Source organism: Malurus melanocephalus, unplaced genomic scaffold (assembly GCF_030028575.1).
Source record: "Malurus melanocephalus ecotype Western Australia unplaced genomic scaffold, MMel_1.1 scaffold_258, whole genome shotgun sequence".
NCBI classification, from domain to species: Eukaryota; Metazoa; Chordata; class Aves; order Passeriformes; family Maluridae; genus Malurus; species Malurus melanocephalus.
Window position 1 is genome coordinate 688,043 of NW_026623490.1, and position 12,745 is coordinate 700,787.

At 38.2% G+C, this 12,745-nt stretch overlaps 1 protein-coding gene across 1 annotated transcript in view; it reads right to left on the minus strand.

Annotated features, from left to right (window-relative positions):
• Positions 1 to 546: 546 nt before the first annotated feature.
• Positions 547 to 12,745, minus strand: part of RSPO2 (R-spondin 2) — a 97,765-nt gene continuing 85,566 nt past the window's right edge. The window contains exon 5 of the mRNA XM_057375791.1: positions 547 to 2,640. Coding sequence (XP_057231774.1) covers positions 2,531 to 2,640 — 110 coding nt within the window. The 3' untranslated portion in view covers positions 547 to 2,530. The remainder of the gene's footprint in view (positions 2,641 to 12,745) is intronic.

Consider the following 12,745-nt stretch of genomic DNA (forward strand, 5'->3'; position numbering starts at 1 on the left):
TCCTCATACGAGCACCTAAAATTAACCATATTACTAAGRGCATTGTCCAGACACTCCTTGAACTCTGACAGGCTTGGTGCCATGATCACTTCCMTGTGGAGACTGTGACCAAACACTCTTCCAGTGTAAAGCACTTTCCTAATGTTCAAGGAACTATCCTTTCCAAACTCCAAAGTATGATCCTACAAAACCCCCAGTGCTATGAACACATTGATAGGGTCCACCATGCAAAGGCAGGATGTCTGGGAGAGAGAAGGAACTACACAGGAGGGAATCTGCTACTTCGGGATGATTTTTTTCTTCCTACACTCCCAAAAAAACTAAATGAAAGGTGACTGGAACAGGAGAAATCAGTGTAGGTCTAATGCTCAGTGTCTTTTCAAACCTAAGTATCAACAAAATAATTGTTTGGAAAACTCTCACATTTTTTCACTCCAGGGGAAGAAAATCTGCATCTACCCTCCTTCTCCAATTCTTCTATATGTATGCAGTTCCAAAGGAATACCTATTTGAATTAAAAAGGACCAAAAATATTTTACTCAGAAGCTTGTGACACCATTTTATTATATTTTGTAGCATTCTTTCCATGACATGCCTAATACAACATATGCAACCACTATTGAAAGSCTTGTATGAGGGCATTAACTGCACTTACAGCCAGATTTGATTACCAATAAGCAGACAGCTACAGTTCTTGTTGTCTTTTTTTTTTCTTTAAGTGWGTTTTATGTCCAAAATTGCATCCCAGGATTAGAACAGCTACTGTCTGTAATATTAYGATGTTCTAGGTAAATATGAACATACAGTGAAAACCTCATGGTTGAGTGGAAGTCCACAAGCAGTTTGATGRAACATTCATTTGTGTCTAACTACTGCAAATTTCGGTAGCAACACTTGTCATAGATAAATACAGATATATTTGTGCTTACAAATGTTTTATTTCCCCAGTTTATTTGAAAAGCATATAACCCATAAAAATAAATCTRGTATTTGTGGGATTTTTCTAAAGTATATGTAAAAAAGAGTTTTGTGGAGGTCTGGGGTCTGTTTTGCTGTTTCATTGTTTTTGTGTAGGTCATATGCAAGTTTTAGTCCTAAAACTGAAATAATTTCTCTTAAGTAACAGTTTAAACAACAGGCATTTTAGTGTAGGCTTTCCCTGTCAAGTGTCCAAAAATCACCTTGAATGCTAGCTCAATAATGCTAGATTACCAAATTATACATCCTGAGCCATTTTAATGCCCTACACAGAAAATTGTCTCCACCTCTCCCCCTCAAAAAATATCCCAAAGCAAACAACAGCTGCAGATTAAATTTGTTAATCTTCTACAAATAATCACTAATACTGGGATATTGGTGKTTTCTGTACTTTTGAATGGCTGACCTCACGTGACTTTTATTTTATTTCTCCTTTATTCAGGTATTTGCTTTCTCATCTGACTGCATCAGGACTAATCGAAATAAAACACTGTGCATCATGTTGAGAGAAAAAACCAAAACAAACTATGCATACAATCTTAGATACCAAGAATTTTACAAATAATTTCTCTCCTGACACTCAAAACTTCTATGGTCATTGTGCCCCATCTTAAAAAACATTAAACTTCTTTTTCTGAGACAAAATACATGGGGGCTGAGACAGAAGTACAGAATAGCAGAAAGGATTTGTGGRTTTTTAGTCTGGCAAGTATACTTCAGAGCTGACACTCCATTGAGAGGGTCAGTACAAGGTAGCTTTGCAAATGAGTGTGCTTTGCAAATGAGAAGAAAAAAATCCAGTTGGTAACTACTGAGGAACATGAGAAGATAYTTAAAACACAGCAAAAAGTAAACATGTACTGGATTAATTTAACGTATATTACCAGAACCAACAGGACRTATCTTTAAACGTGTATAAAGTATTATACATACAAATGCATAGATGTACAGTAAATATGTTCATTTATATGTAGACAGAGTAATATGTACACACAGAGTCTGTTGAGCTTCAGTGAGCCTAAGCAGCGAGTCCTGCRGAATGTTGTCTCAAAGCAGTTTTATTGTACAATTGTGTCAATGTAGCAGGTGCTGGGAACAATGTACATTAACACTACTAGGTCAGTCTCATCCATTTACTCTTGAAATGTACAAATACAGGAAACAAAGGCCATAAATGCAATAGTACCTCCAAGACTTCCTTTTCTTCTTATTTATTTAAATATGCACAAGTCCACCTACTGGTGCTGCGTAGATTTCTTTCCTTGTCAACACGTTGACCAGGCACTCTGAACAGTGTCTCTGATGCACTTCAGGACCGCTTCCACTGATCCAACTCAGTGCACTCCTGACCTTGAAGTCTTCAGGTCAAAAATGAGAGAAAAATATAAAATAAAAATATATAAATAAAACAAACAAGCTTGTGGGTTTTACTTTCACAAGTTATTTGCCACCAATACTGTCAAAGCAGCTGAATTGTAGTGCATCCATGGGCAGGAGCATATAGCAGCTTTTGTGCACTTTGCAAAAAAACACATTAAAGAAAATCAAGTCTTTACTGGCTGGTTTTATCTGTTGCTAAAAAGATGCTGTGCTGCTTCTGAGCCCTTTCCATCAAATTCTTTTTCTTCTTTTTTTTGTCCTTCGTTTTTGCTGGCCTTCTCCCTAAAAAAAAATAGGAAAAACAAATAATAGCAATGAGTCAAGTAAAGAATCCAGAAGTGATAAAAAAATCCAACAAAAACAACTCAGTGCCACAGAAATTATCAATAGGGACTGCAATGGTAATGCTGCCTGAAGGGCTTCAATCATCAGTGAAAACAGAAGTTTTCAGTGTGATACAAAAGGAAGCAGGATCCCCGACTGTCATCACTTGTCCACAGGCACAATGTTTCTGGGATGAGTAACTATGTTGATGCAGGTTTCATTTTTGGCAGGGTAACTTACACAAGCAACGTTATGCAAGTGCCCAAGGCCCAGAGCCAAATGAGTATGCAGACTCCGAACTCAGGGGAAGCTGGATATATGCCTCAGACCCTTGTGTAAATTTGCTGGAGTGAGTAATCCTATTTAAGTCATGTCCAATAGATCTGTGATTTCAATGAGAAATTAGGAATTACAGCCCAAGTACTTGGTTGGATGGCATCCTACAATCTTTGGCAGAGTCAGTACCACCTCTGTGAAGAGCTGYTGTTATTGCTTACATTGTGCCTAATTCTCACATTATGTAACTGTGTGGAATTAAAACTTTCATTACATGCTTCTACTGTTGGAAGTTCACTGAAAAATGAACAAGATTGGGAAATCAGGATCAATTCAGATAAAAAAGTTTACAAGCTTTTTGAATGAGAAAGTTTTTCCTGTTTAGCTCTAATGATAAATCAGTGCCCTTCGGTTATCTCAGCAAAGATAGCATGGACAGAAAAAAATGTCAGACACAAAGGCCCTCAYTGAGCAATGCATTACCTTTTAAGTATATGCTTAAATCCTACCAAGTCTAGTAGGATTTAAGGAGACGACCAAATGCTGCCGGATGTGAGAATGGTCAGGATTTTCTTGGCAGTATCATATACTAAAATATGTGATCAATGGTAAAAAGATAAGGTTATTAAACTCTAGAAGCACCAATTTTGTAAACTTTCAGGAGCACTAAATGAACTTAAGAAGACAGTAAAAATAAATTCAATTAGCAGATTACATACAAATGTGAATATGCATTTTTCATCTGTATTGTACATTATTAATAAGGACAAATGTTTGCCAGCCTGGTTTTATCTTACATCCATATTGTTTCTTAATTAAAASCCCAAACCAGTTTTTCCTCTTTTTGATAAGAATACTGAATAAATCTGATTAGAAAATTACCAAAATTACAAATATAGGGTTATATACTCAGGTCACACATTTGTGATACACTTTCTAGGCTACAATTCTCTAGGAATTATTGGAATACTTGTATATAAAATAAGACAGGACATTCAGGTAACGAGCACACAAGTTTAGTCCATATTAAAAATCATAAGGGTCCTTGGAGTTTACTTCTGCTTCTCATTAAAGTCTGGCATTAAAGTTACTATGGCATGTTGCCATTTTTAAATCTAGTTAATCCTACACAATAAATCCTCAGTCCAACCAAGCATTAATCAAAGCAGCTTTTAAGTTAAAACTCTTTAGTAACAGTATATCTAATGATGAGGCACACCTAATGAGGTCAGAGGGAAGGAACACTTGACACAAAGCGGCATTGCAGTAAGATGGTTTGAATTATAGAAATTTCCATGCAAATTTTTTAATAGAATTCTACCAGTTTGTATTTTGTAAGGCATCAGAACTTGCACGAATGTATTGTTCAACACTGTATCTTAACTTGCACTTTCAATATTYCAAATTTTTTAATCCAAATCTCTGAAATGCTTATTAAGGAGGAACAGGTGAGGGGAAACARTTTGAGAAGAGTGACCAGTTCTGCTGGTCAAATGATTCCCAAGAGACCAACAAAATCAATCAAAGCTTTATTGGAAATTTGCTACCTAGTTTGCTTCTGAGGTTTTTCACTATATAGACCAATCAGAAAAGAAATATGAACTTCAGTCAGTGTCTCACCTAGTTTCTCTATGACCTCCTCCARAGAAGCAGATTAATTGCTTAATCTAAGTTTAGGGTAGTAAAAGAGCTTATTATATTTCCTTAAAAARCTTGCAAACTCACTGATAAAATGGCACACAACACAGCTGGTATCTCTGCCTAAGCYTTAGCAAGTAGCTCTTGCAAAAGAAACATCAAATCAAACTGCCAGCACACTCCCCACATGATACCCTTAACATGGAAATGAGTGGGACTAGAGTTCAGTGATTTGACATGTCACTGTGCAACAAGCACATTGAGATGCTTCTGATGTTCTGTAGCAGTCGTCTCTGCTTTTTTATTCCAAGGGACACCAAAGGCAAATTACCTTCTTTTACATGTGCTGTGGACTAGCAACCCATGCAGAGGCAGCATCCCTGAGCCACTGAGAACTGATAGTTTGTTCTTCTCTTAGGAGCYCTTTGGCTGCTCACTGTATCTCAAATTGCCCTGTTGTACAGATTAAGTTTCATTATTTTCAGGACAATATTAAACCACRCAGAGAAAATCCAGATGATCTGGTGATGCTAAGAGTCCCAAATTCCAAACATCATTTTAGCCAGACAACTGAATATAAAAGGTATTTCTTGGCTAACCATCAGTTCCCATATTGTTAGTAGAACACAAGACAGATTAGAGATTAGCAAGAAAAAAGTGACTTTAAAGACAAGAGTTCAAACGAAGTATGCTGCTGAAGTCCCCATGAATGAGAACTTTTATTAAATGCAGATTTCAATTACAGTGCTTATTTTATTTGCAGAAGCACAGTGAGCAAAAGTATCTTCTGACTACATTGCTACAGACATCTTTTGAAGAGCATGATGTTTATGATATGCAAAGCAGATCCTCTGAGAAGACCAGTGAGCCAACAGGAGGGCAGTGGGACGAGGACAGCTGATGTGGGGACAGTCCCCTGGGGCGAGGRTGGCAGCAGCCACCTCTGCTCCGTGTCATGGGTCAGGTGTGGACCCACAAGCGCAGGCAGCCTTGCACAACCTTCCCCACACCTTGCCATGCTCCTCGCTTGCTCCTCAGAGCGACAGCCCTGTCCCCAAGCTCCTGTCTCCACAGGGCGCTGCCGTGCTGGGCTCTCTCGTGCAGCTCAAAAGCAGTGGATTTTTTYTGGCAGCACTGCATTACAGTTCAGAACCTGCTGTTGCACACAAAATGTAATTCCTGAGTGAAGAAAAGGAGGAGGGTGAGTGAAAGGACTCTGTCTCTTTAGAGGAGGTTTATCTCTGTCAAAATCAGGCTATAACATTACTGTACAGAACAGAAAGTCACAATAGCAGAGAACTGSAGAGGGATTTCTTACAAGGAAGKGCATGTAGTGACAGRGCARGAGGAAATATCTTTAAACTGAAAGAGAGTAGGRTTAGATTAGATAYCAGGAAGAAATTCTTTACTGTGAGTGAGGGTGGTGAGGCCCTGGAACAGTCTGCCCAGRGAAGCTGTGCCTGCCCCATCCCTGGCAGTGTTCAAGGCCAGGCTGGATGAGGCTTTGAGCAGCCTGGCCTAGTGGACGGTGACCCCGCCCAAGGTAGGGGATTTGGAATGAAATGATCTTTCAGGTTCCTTCCAACCCAAACCATTCTATGTTTATATGAATATCTGAGATATTCAGTCTGATCCAGCTACCTTACAAACCCTCCTGATCAGAAAGTGTCCAAGCAGTCAAACAATCCATTGCAGCTGCCTCAGATCCACAGTCAGCACTGATCTTTTAAGTGGCATTACATCCTTCCTAGTGGTGCATTGCTGCTGGAAGGATGCTCTGCTTGTCATCTGGCAGAGAGCACTGCACCTTGTTTCTGCTTTCCAGGGTGTAGGTCCAGATCAGGCCTCATCTTCAATCTTTGTTTTACAACTGCTGTCTTTATTTTTTTTTTTCAGACTTTAATGTTAGCAGCACGGGGAGCAAATACAAATAATTCATACAAAGGGCAGGATATCTGAGCAGTGTTCAGGTTACTGTATCCTTATGTTCATTCTGATTGTGTTTTCCTTTGCATACTAACTAGCTTTTCCTTGAAAAGGATTTTTTGATCTCTCACTGTCTAAAAACAGGCTCCTCAATTTCTGTGATCAAAGTCAGCTCTGAACACAATTTTTTTAATTCTCTGTAAAGTCATTTGTATAGCCCAAAATGTATAGGATGCAAGAAAGATGTGAAATGCATCTGAATTTAGTGTTCAACTATCCACCCAAGAAAAGCCTTGAAAGACCTATTGAACATTCTGTGTCTCACATTTCTGCACACATTATTTTTCCAGAAGCAATACTGTCAAAGCCATTAATTTAAACCCTTTATTCCAATTTTTAAAAATTCAGTTCTGTAATTCGCTTTATAAACTACCAATGATTAAGTCTTTATTCTCTAAATAACTTAGTCCAAATGGTGGTGTCTTTACAATGTTATTCATAAAACTTTTTTTTTGACCACTTAGTTCTGGTAGGAAGATGGTCAACTAATATGCTATGCAATGAAATATTATCATTACCAAAACTTCTAGGTGCAACACATRGGTAATGGTGTAATAAATAGCATATAAATAATAATGAAATTATGACAAGAATTCCTGAAAAAAAACACCAGTATTTATGCCAATACCTACAGAGTAACAGCTACAATAAAACCCAAAAACCTTAAATTGGCTCGTGCTGAGTTCCTTTTCTTTGTTTTATGTTGCTTTTGTGCCATTTTATCAGTGCTCCTCCTAAGGCTCTGCACCTCTACTCAGTTCTCTGGTTTGTCTCAYACCCCAAGMTGRAAGGTGTTTGGAAATACTGTATATTCCTTCTGGATGGACCCACCTGGTCAACTGGGAACACACACAACCTGGTCCAGAAGAAGCCTTTATCATCTTCTGACAGTGGCAAAGGCAGCTTTCTCCAGACAGAATTTGGGCAGCAGATTCCTAACACCCAYGGCAGCCCCCATCCTCCAGAATGAAAAGGCAGCAAATGTATTCACAGGGACTCCCAGACACATTTTCGGAGGCCCTTAGCTGAGCCAGACAGCACCAGTTCAGTGTCTGAACTGTCCTTCATCTGCTATTTAAACACTGCTGCACGTACTGCTGTCCTAGCAAATTCTGCCCATTTGGAGTTTCAGCAGAGAAAGCACAATATACAGCCACAGGAGGGCAGCAAATTTAAAACATTTAATAAAAGGRAAAAACAAAACAATCATCTGCAGTTTTATTTCACAGTGTAATTGCCCACAAATTTTCAGCAGTCTCACATAAAATTCATCCTATTATAGTTATCAGAATSCCTAATACTCTCTTCCTTATTTAAATAAATTTTCTTCTTTTATAAATGATTACTGAAGGATGGTATTTACAGGTGTCCACCTGATTCCCTTCTCTGGATTTTCATATATTGAACTTTCACTGCTAGGGGCAAAGGCACAGYGGAGCCCTGAGATAGCAGCAGACMTTGCTAAACACCCCTTTTAATCTTTTCTTCCCTTTCATTTATCCTTTTAGGATTTAAATGCTGCATGCTTGTACATCATGCTCCTACAGTGGCAGTTCTACCACAGAACTCATGTGTGCAGCATTTCATCCATGTGGGAACGTAGAAAAGTTATTATCAAGTCATAYCACTGGAGGATGGCAGCATCAGGGAACTAATGAGAGCAGTGGGAAGATGGTAGAGATACTCAGTGATTAACCAGTGAGACAGCAGATCATAGAATCATAGAATCCTTAAGGAATCATAGAATCCTTATGGAATCATAGAATGGTTCAGGTTGGAAAAGTCCTCTAAGATTATCAGGTCTGACCACCAATCCAGCACCACCACAATGTTTGCCACCCAACCATGTCACAATCACAGAATCACATAACTATTTAGTTTGGCAAAGACCTCTAAGATTGAGTCCCACCAACCACCACCTTGTCAACCATGGCACTAAGTGCCACATCCAGTCTATCCTTGAACACTTCCAGGAATGGTGACTCCACCACCTCCCTGGTTTAACAACCCTTTCAGTGAAGAAATTCTTTCTGATGTCCAGCCTGAACCTGCCCTGGCACAGCTTGAGGTGATGTTATTCATCCTGCCACTGGTTGCTGGGGAGAAGAGCCCAACCCCCACCTGGTTACACCCTCCTTTATGTAGTTGTCGTGATAAAGTCTCCCCTGATCCTTCCCTTCTCCAGGGTAAAAACTCCCAGCTCCCTCAGCCATTCCTCATGGAAACCTCTGGAGGAGCCCCCCCTGGCAGGATGTTGGTCATGCAGAGASCCACAAATGCTTCATCACTTACTTTGCATTTGCATCACACATCAAATATAAACACCAAATGCAAAAATCCAAAAACCAAGCAAACCCAGAATTCAGTCCTGAAATTATTGCCCACAAATAATGTATTTACCAGGGCTTTCAATTAAAAATTTTGGACACTGAAACTGCCAGAGAAATGCACAAATTGTTAAGAAATTTATAAACACGAACTCAATGGAAAAAAAAAAAAAGTTCCTCACTGCTACCAAGTCATCCTCTCCTTAAAGCATGATTTACAAAACAATGCTGACAAGTGGCCCACAGGAAAAGGACATAAAGAGCTTTAATAGGTTCACAAACTCCATACCATGGGCATCTCTACCAATGCCACCTGCTACCAAATTCTGGACAGTTTTGCTAAACTAGTTTGCAGTTGTGGATTTTTAAAATTCCATAATGTTTAGGCTGAAATTTTGCTGTGTTCAATATGTGCTATAGGAGGAATATGACTTGGAGGAGTTCAGCCAAAGAAAAGTAGCTTTCTGGACAAGGAGTAAAAGACATTTGGTCTTGACGGTGACACTGAAATAAGATTGAGGAGATGGAACAGAAAGGGTCATGTGTTAGGAACCAGTTCCTCATTTTCCTGGGTGAGCTTCTGATGTCATTTGAAAAGGTCTTGTGAACACTTATTTGCCTCTSAAGACACCAGAAGGGATGGAATGATCACACAGAGTATAGCAGCTTCCCATAATACCATCCCAAATCCCCAGAGTGTGTAAACATGGGTTAATTAACATTTGCAAAGCACTGAAACATGGCAACAATGGACAGTATAGATAGTAAGGAGTTATTTCATCATTTTTTCTTCATTTGCAAGAACTAAATAATTTTGAGCAATTGAGATTTTAGAACAATTCAAGAAAAAAATAGGAAAAAATCCATACCATAATTATAGACGTCATCACGACAGATAAAAATAWGAAGCAAATGAAGCCATATCTTCAGTTTTGAACTGCTTGAGTTTGCAAGCTTACTGGTCTTTTTTATTCTTTTTGGTGCAATACTGATAGCTAATGGTATAAATATATATTTCTAGACTACTGAAATTAATAGTAGTCTAAGAAGAGGAATTCTCTTATGCAAACACAGAGTTTGATGTTTTGCTTACATTCTTGTCTATTTGATGTCAGCTTTCCTGATGAAATCAGAAAGATTACTGCTYTGAGTAAACCTTGTAATTTCTACACAAATCATTAAAAAAGCACTCAGTGCAAAGATGATCTGAGTGATATCCTACTCAGTTCCTGACACAAAGAATCCTGATGGTTTATTTTCAACTCAGGAATTTCACCACTYTAGGTAAATTATTATATCTATCCCAAACATCACTTAGTATTGCATACCCTTGGTGTTTGCATACACCAGACATCAGCTACTGAGATGAAAGYTAATTTGAAAGATTCAAAGACTAATTCTTTAATTAAAAGAAATATCAAAATGTCTCAAGTTCCTGTATCTAAATCCTGCTAGGTTTTTGTTTTGACATATCTATTAAGAAATTAAAGGTATTACTATTTAGGACAAAAACAAGCAAAGTGAGATTTTCTTTTTCTTCCAAAGCACAACCTACTTTTCATCTGGCCCGAAAAAAAAATAAGCAATMTTAAAATCTGATGTTCTTTCCCTCTGGACACTATAGAGTGCCAACAGATATTGTCATCTGTTTAAGAAATACTGATTCCTACAAAAAGAATCGAATTTACATGTCACAGCCTATTAAGAGTTCAGTAGATTTTTCCCTCAACTTTAGGGCAAATTCACTGGGTAAAGTGTCATCTTACACAGCTGAAATGCAATGCATTTCCCACGGTGCAGTTTTCCAGAATATGCAGTAGATGGCAGTGAGATATGAACTGWAAACTGGCATCCACTTTCAACATTTCCAGGAATATTATTTTTTGCTTGTAGAAGTACATRTTCATGAATGAATATAGGAAGTGAGAGACTAAAAATTCACACATATACTCAGAGAAAAAAGCAAGASGAAGCACTCTGAGGGAAGAGATAAACTAGTAAACTCAAGGTGGCATGGAAACTCTATATAGGAGACTGATGTTTAACCACATAATAAGGATGCTCAAAGACTGTGTCSCGTTCCCCTCTCAGTCACAACTGCATGAAAACAGAGGAGTCTCCATTGTTCATAAAATATTTTTTCAARTGTAAATTTAGCTCAGAAATCAAATAATATGACCATCAGTTGCATGCAGGGCACCCACTATTCTTATCTTAATCAACAACATATCAGATCAGATACTTTGCAAGCTGAGCCAAGCAAAATATTTACAATGAAAGGTTTGGGCTTGTTTATTTTCCTTCATTTTACAAAGCAATATAAAAAAAAATCAAAATAATTTTTTAAAGTGTATATGCTGTCAAGAGTATATGCATACACATGTAAACATATTTTAACTCTACAGGCAACAGTTACAGCTAAAAGCTAATTGGCTTCAGCTTCTCTAGGTTTCACTGGCTATTCATCTGACTTTAAACTCCCTCTGCTAAGTATTTAAAAATAGGTTCTTTGTTTTTCTTCCTGTTTCCAAGTGAATTTAAATAATTTCATTTTTATCTCATCATACTGGGAATAAAAAATTAATTCTATTGCAATATTATTTATTTGTGGCWCCCCCAAAGTTCAATTTCATACTGGAAATTGCATTTTATTCAATTAAGGGTTTCTTACAGAGAGCAAGATTATACTGAGAAGCTAATTTTTTTAAAGATACATTTTCTTCTGTGAAATGCTATTTAGTTGTGAAGGTTTAGTCCTTTTTTAATTCCCTTTACGGATTCAGGTCACACTGAGGAATAAATTTGCTCCAGGATTTTTTCATTTCTTTTCTTCTATTTTATAACCGAAACAGCTCAAAATTATTTTTATTATCCCTTCTGCCCCTCTTGAAGTATTGCGCGATGAATCCTACTGATGTTCAGGAAAAAAAAGAGGCTAAATTAAACACCAGACCAACTGACAACAAACTAAAGTGCAATCCAGCAGGAAGACTCCTTCTGGCTAATAACTGAAAGTGAATATGAATGTATTATTTCTATTATGTAAAATTAGTAGTTCATTCTGGTCATGTAGTGAAGAGTGTACCAGATGAACTGCTGCACCTTCAGGGTGCAGGGACACTCTTTGGATTTATACTTGTCAGGATATTCACACTGCCTGCCTCATTTGGTCAGGTTAGTCTCTGCCTATCTGTAACTTCACAGGTATATATGGTGTACATCTTTTAGTTCTCCTCAAACATTTGATCAGATCAATGGTTTGAATGGTTTATTTAGCTTTGAGAACTTCTCTTTACCTGTACATCCCCCACATTATGCCCACAGACTTCTCCATAGTAATGCTAGACCTGCATTATTAAACTCAACAATGTTAGAAAACATCTCCAGACACTGTACCTCAGCTGTCTGTCATGTTTGGAGCTGGGGCAGCCCCTGCCCTTCCCAGAGAGGAAGCACAGGCCAGAGCTGCTCCTCAGCCTGGTTTGGGATCTCTGAGCTGAGCAATATGGGTGTGGACCAACCTGTSCCTCTCAATGCAGTGCCAGGTAACACTCCAGCAAGTTTAGAGAACCACTSTAGAGATGCTCACTATCTTTGAACTGTGGCCAGTCAGGATTTAAGGGATGTTCTGAGTTACATGGCTTTATCCCTGAATGTGTTACAGCAGTTTCCTTGCTGGCTTAATGAGAAGAACTTTCCCAAGGCTGCCTGTGAGGACCTAGTATTTCATCCCTGCATATCTTTCCAAAGTCTGTAGATTAAATAATAAATACATAGCTGGGAAAACTAAATAATGTATATCTCTCCTAGAAAGCACTATGTCCCCTCCTCTGGAC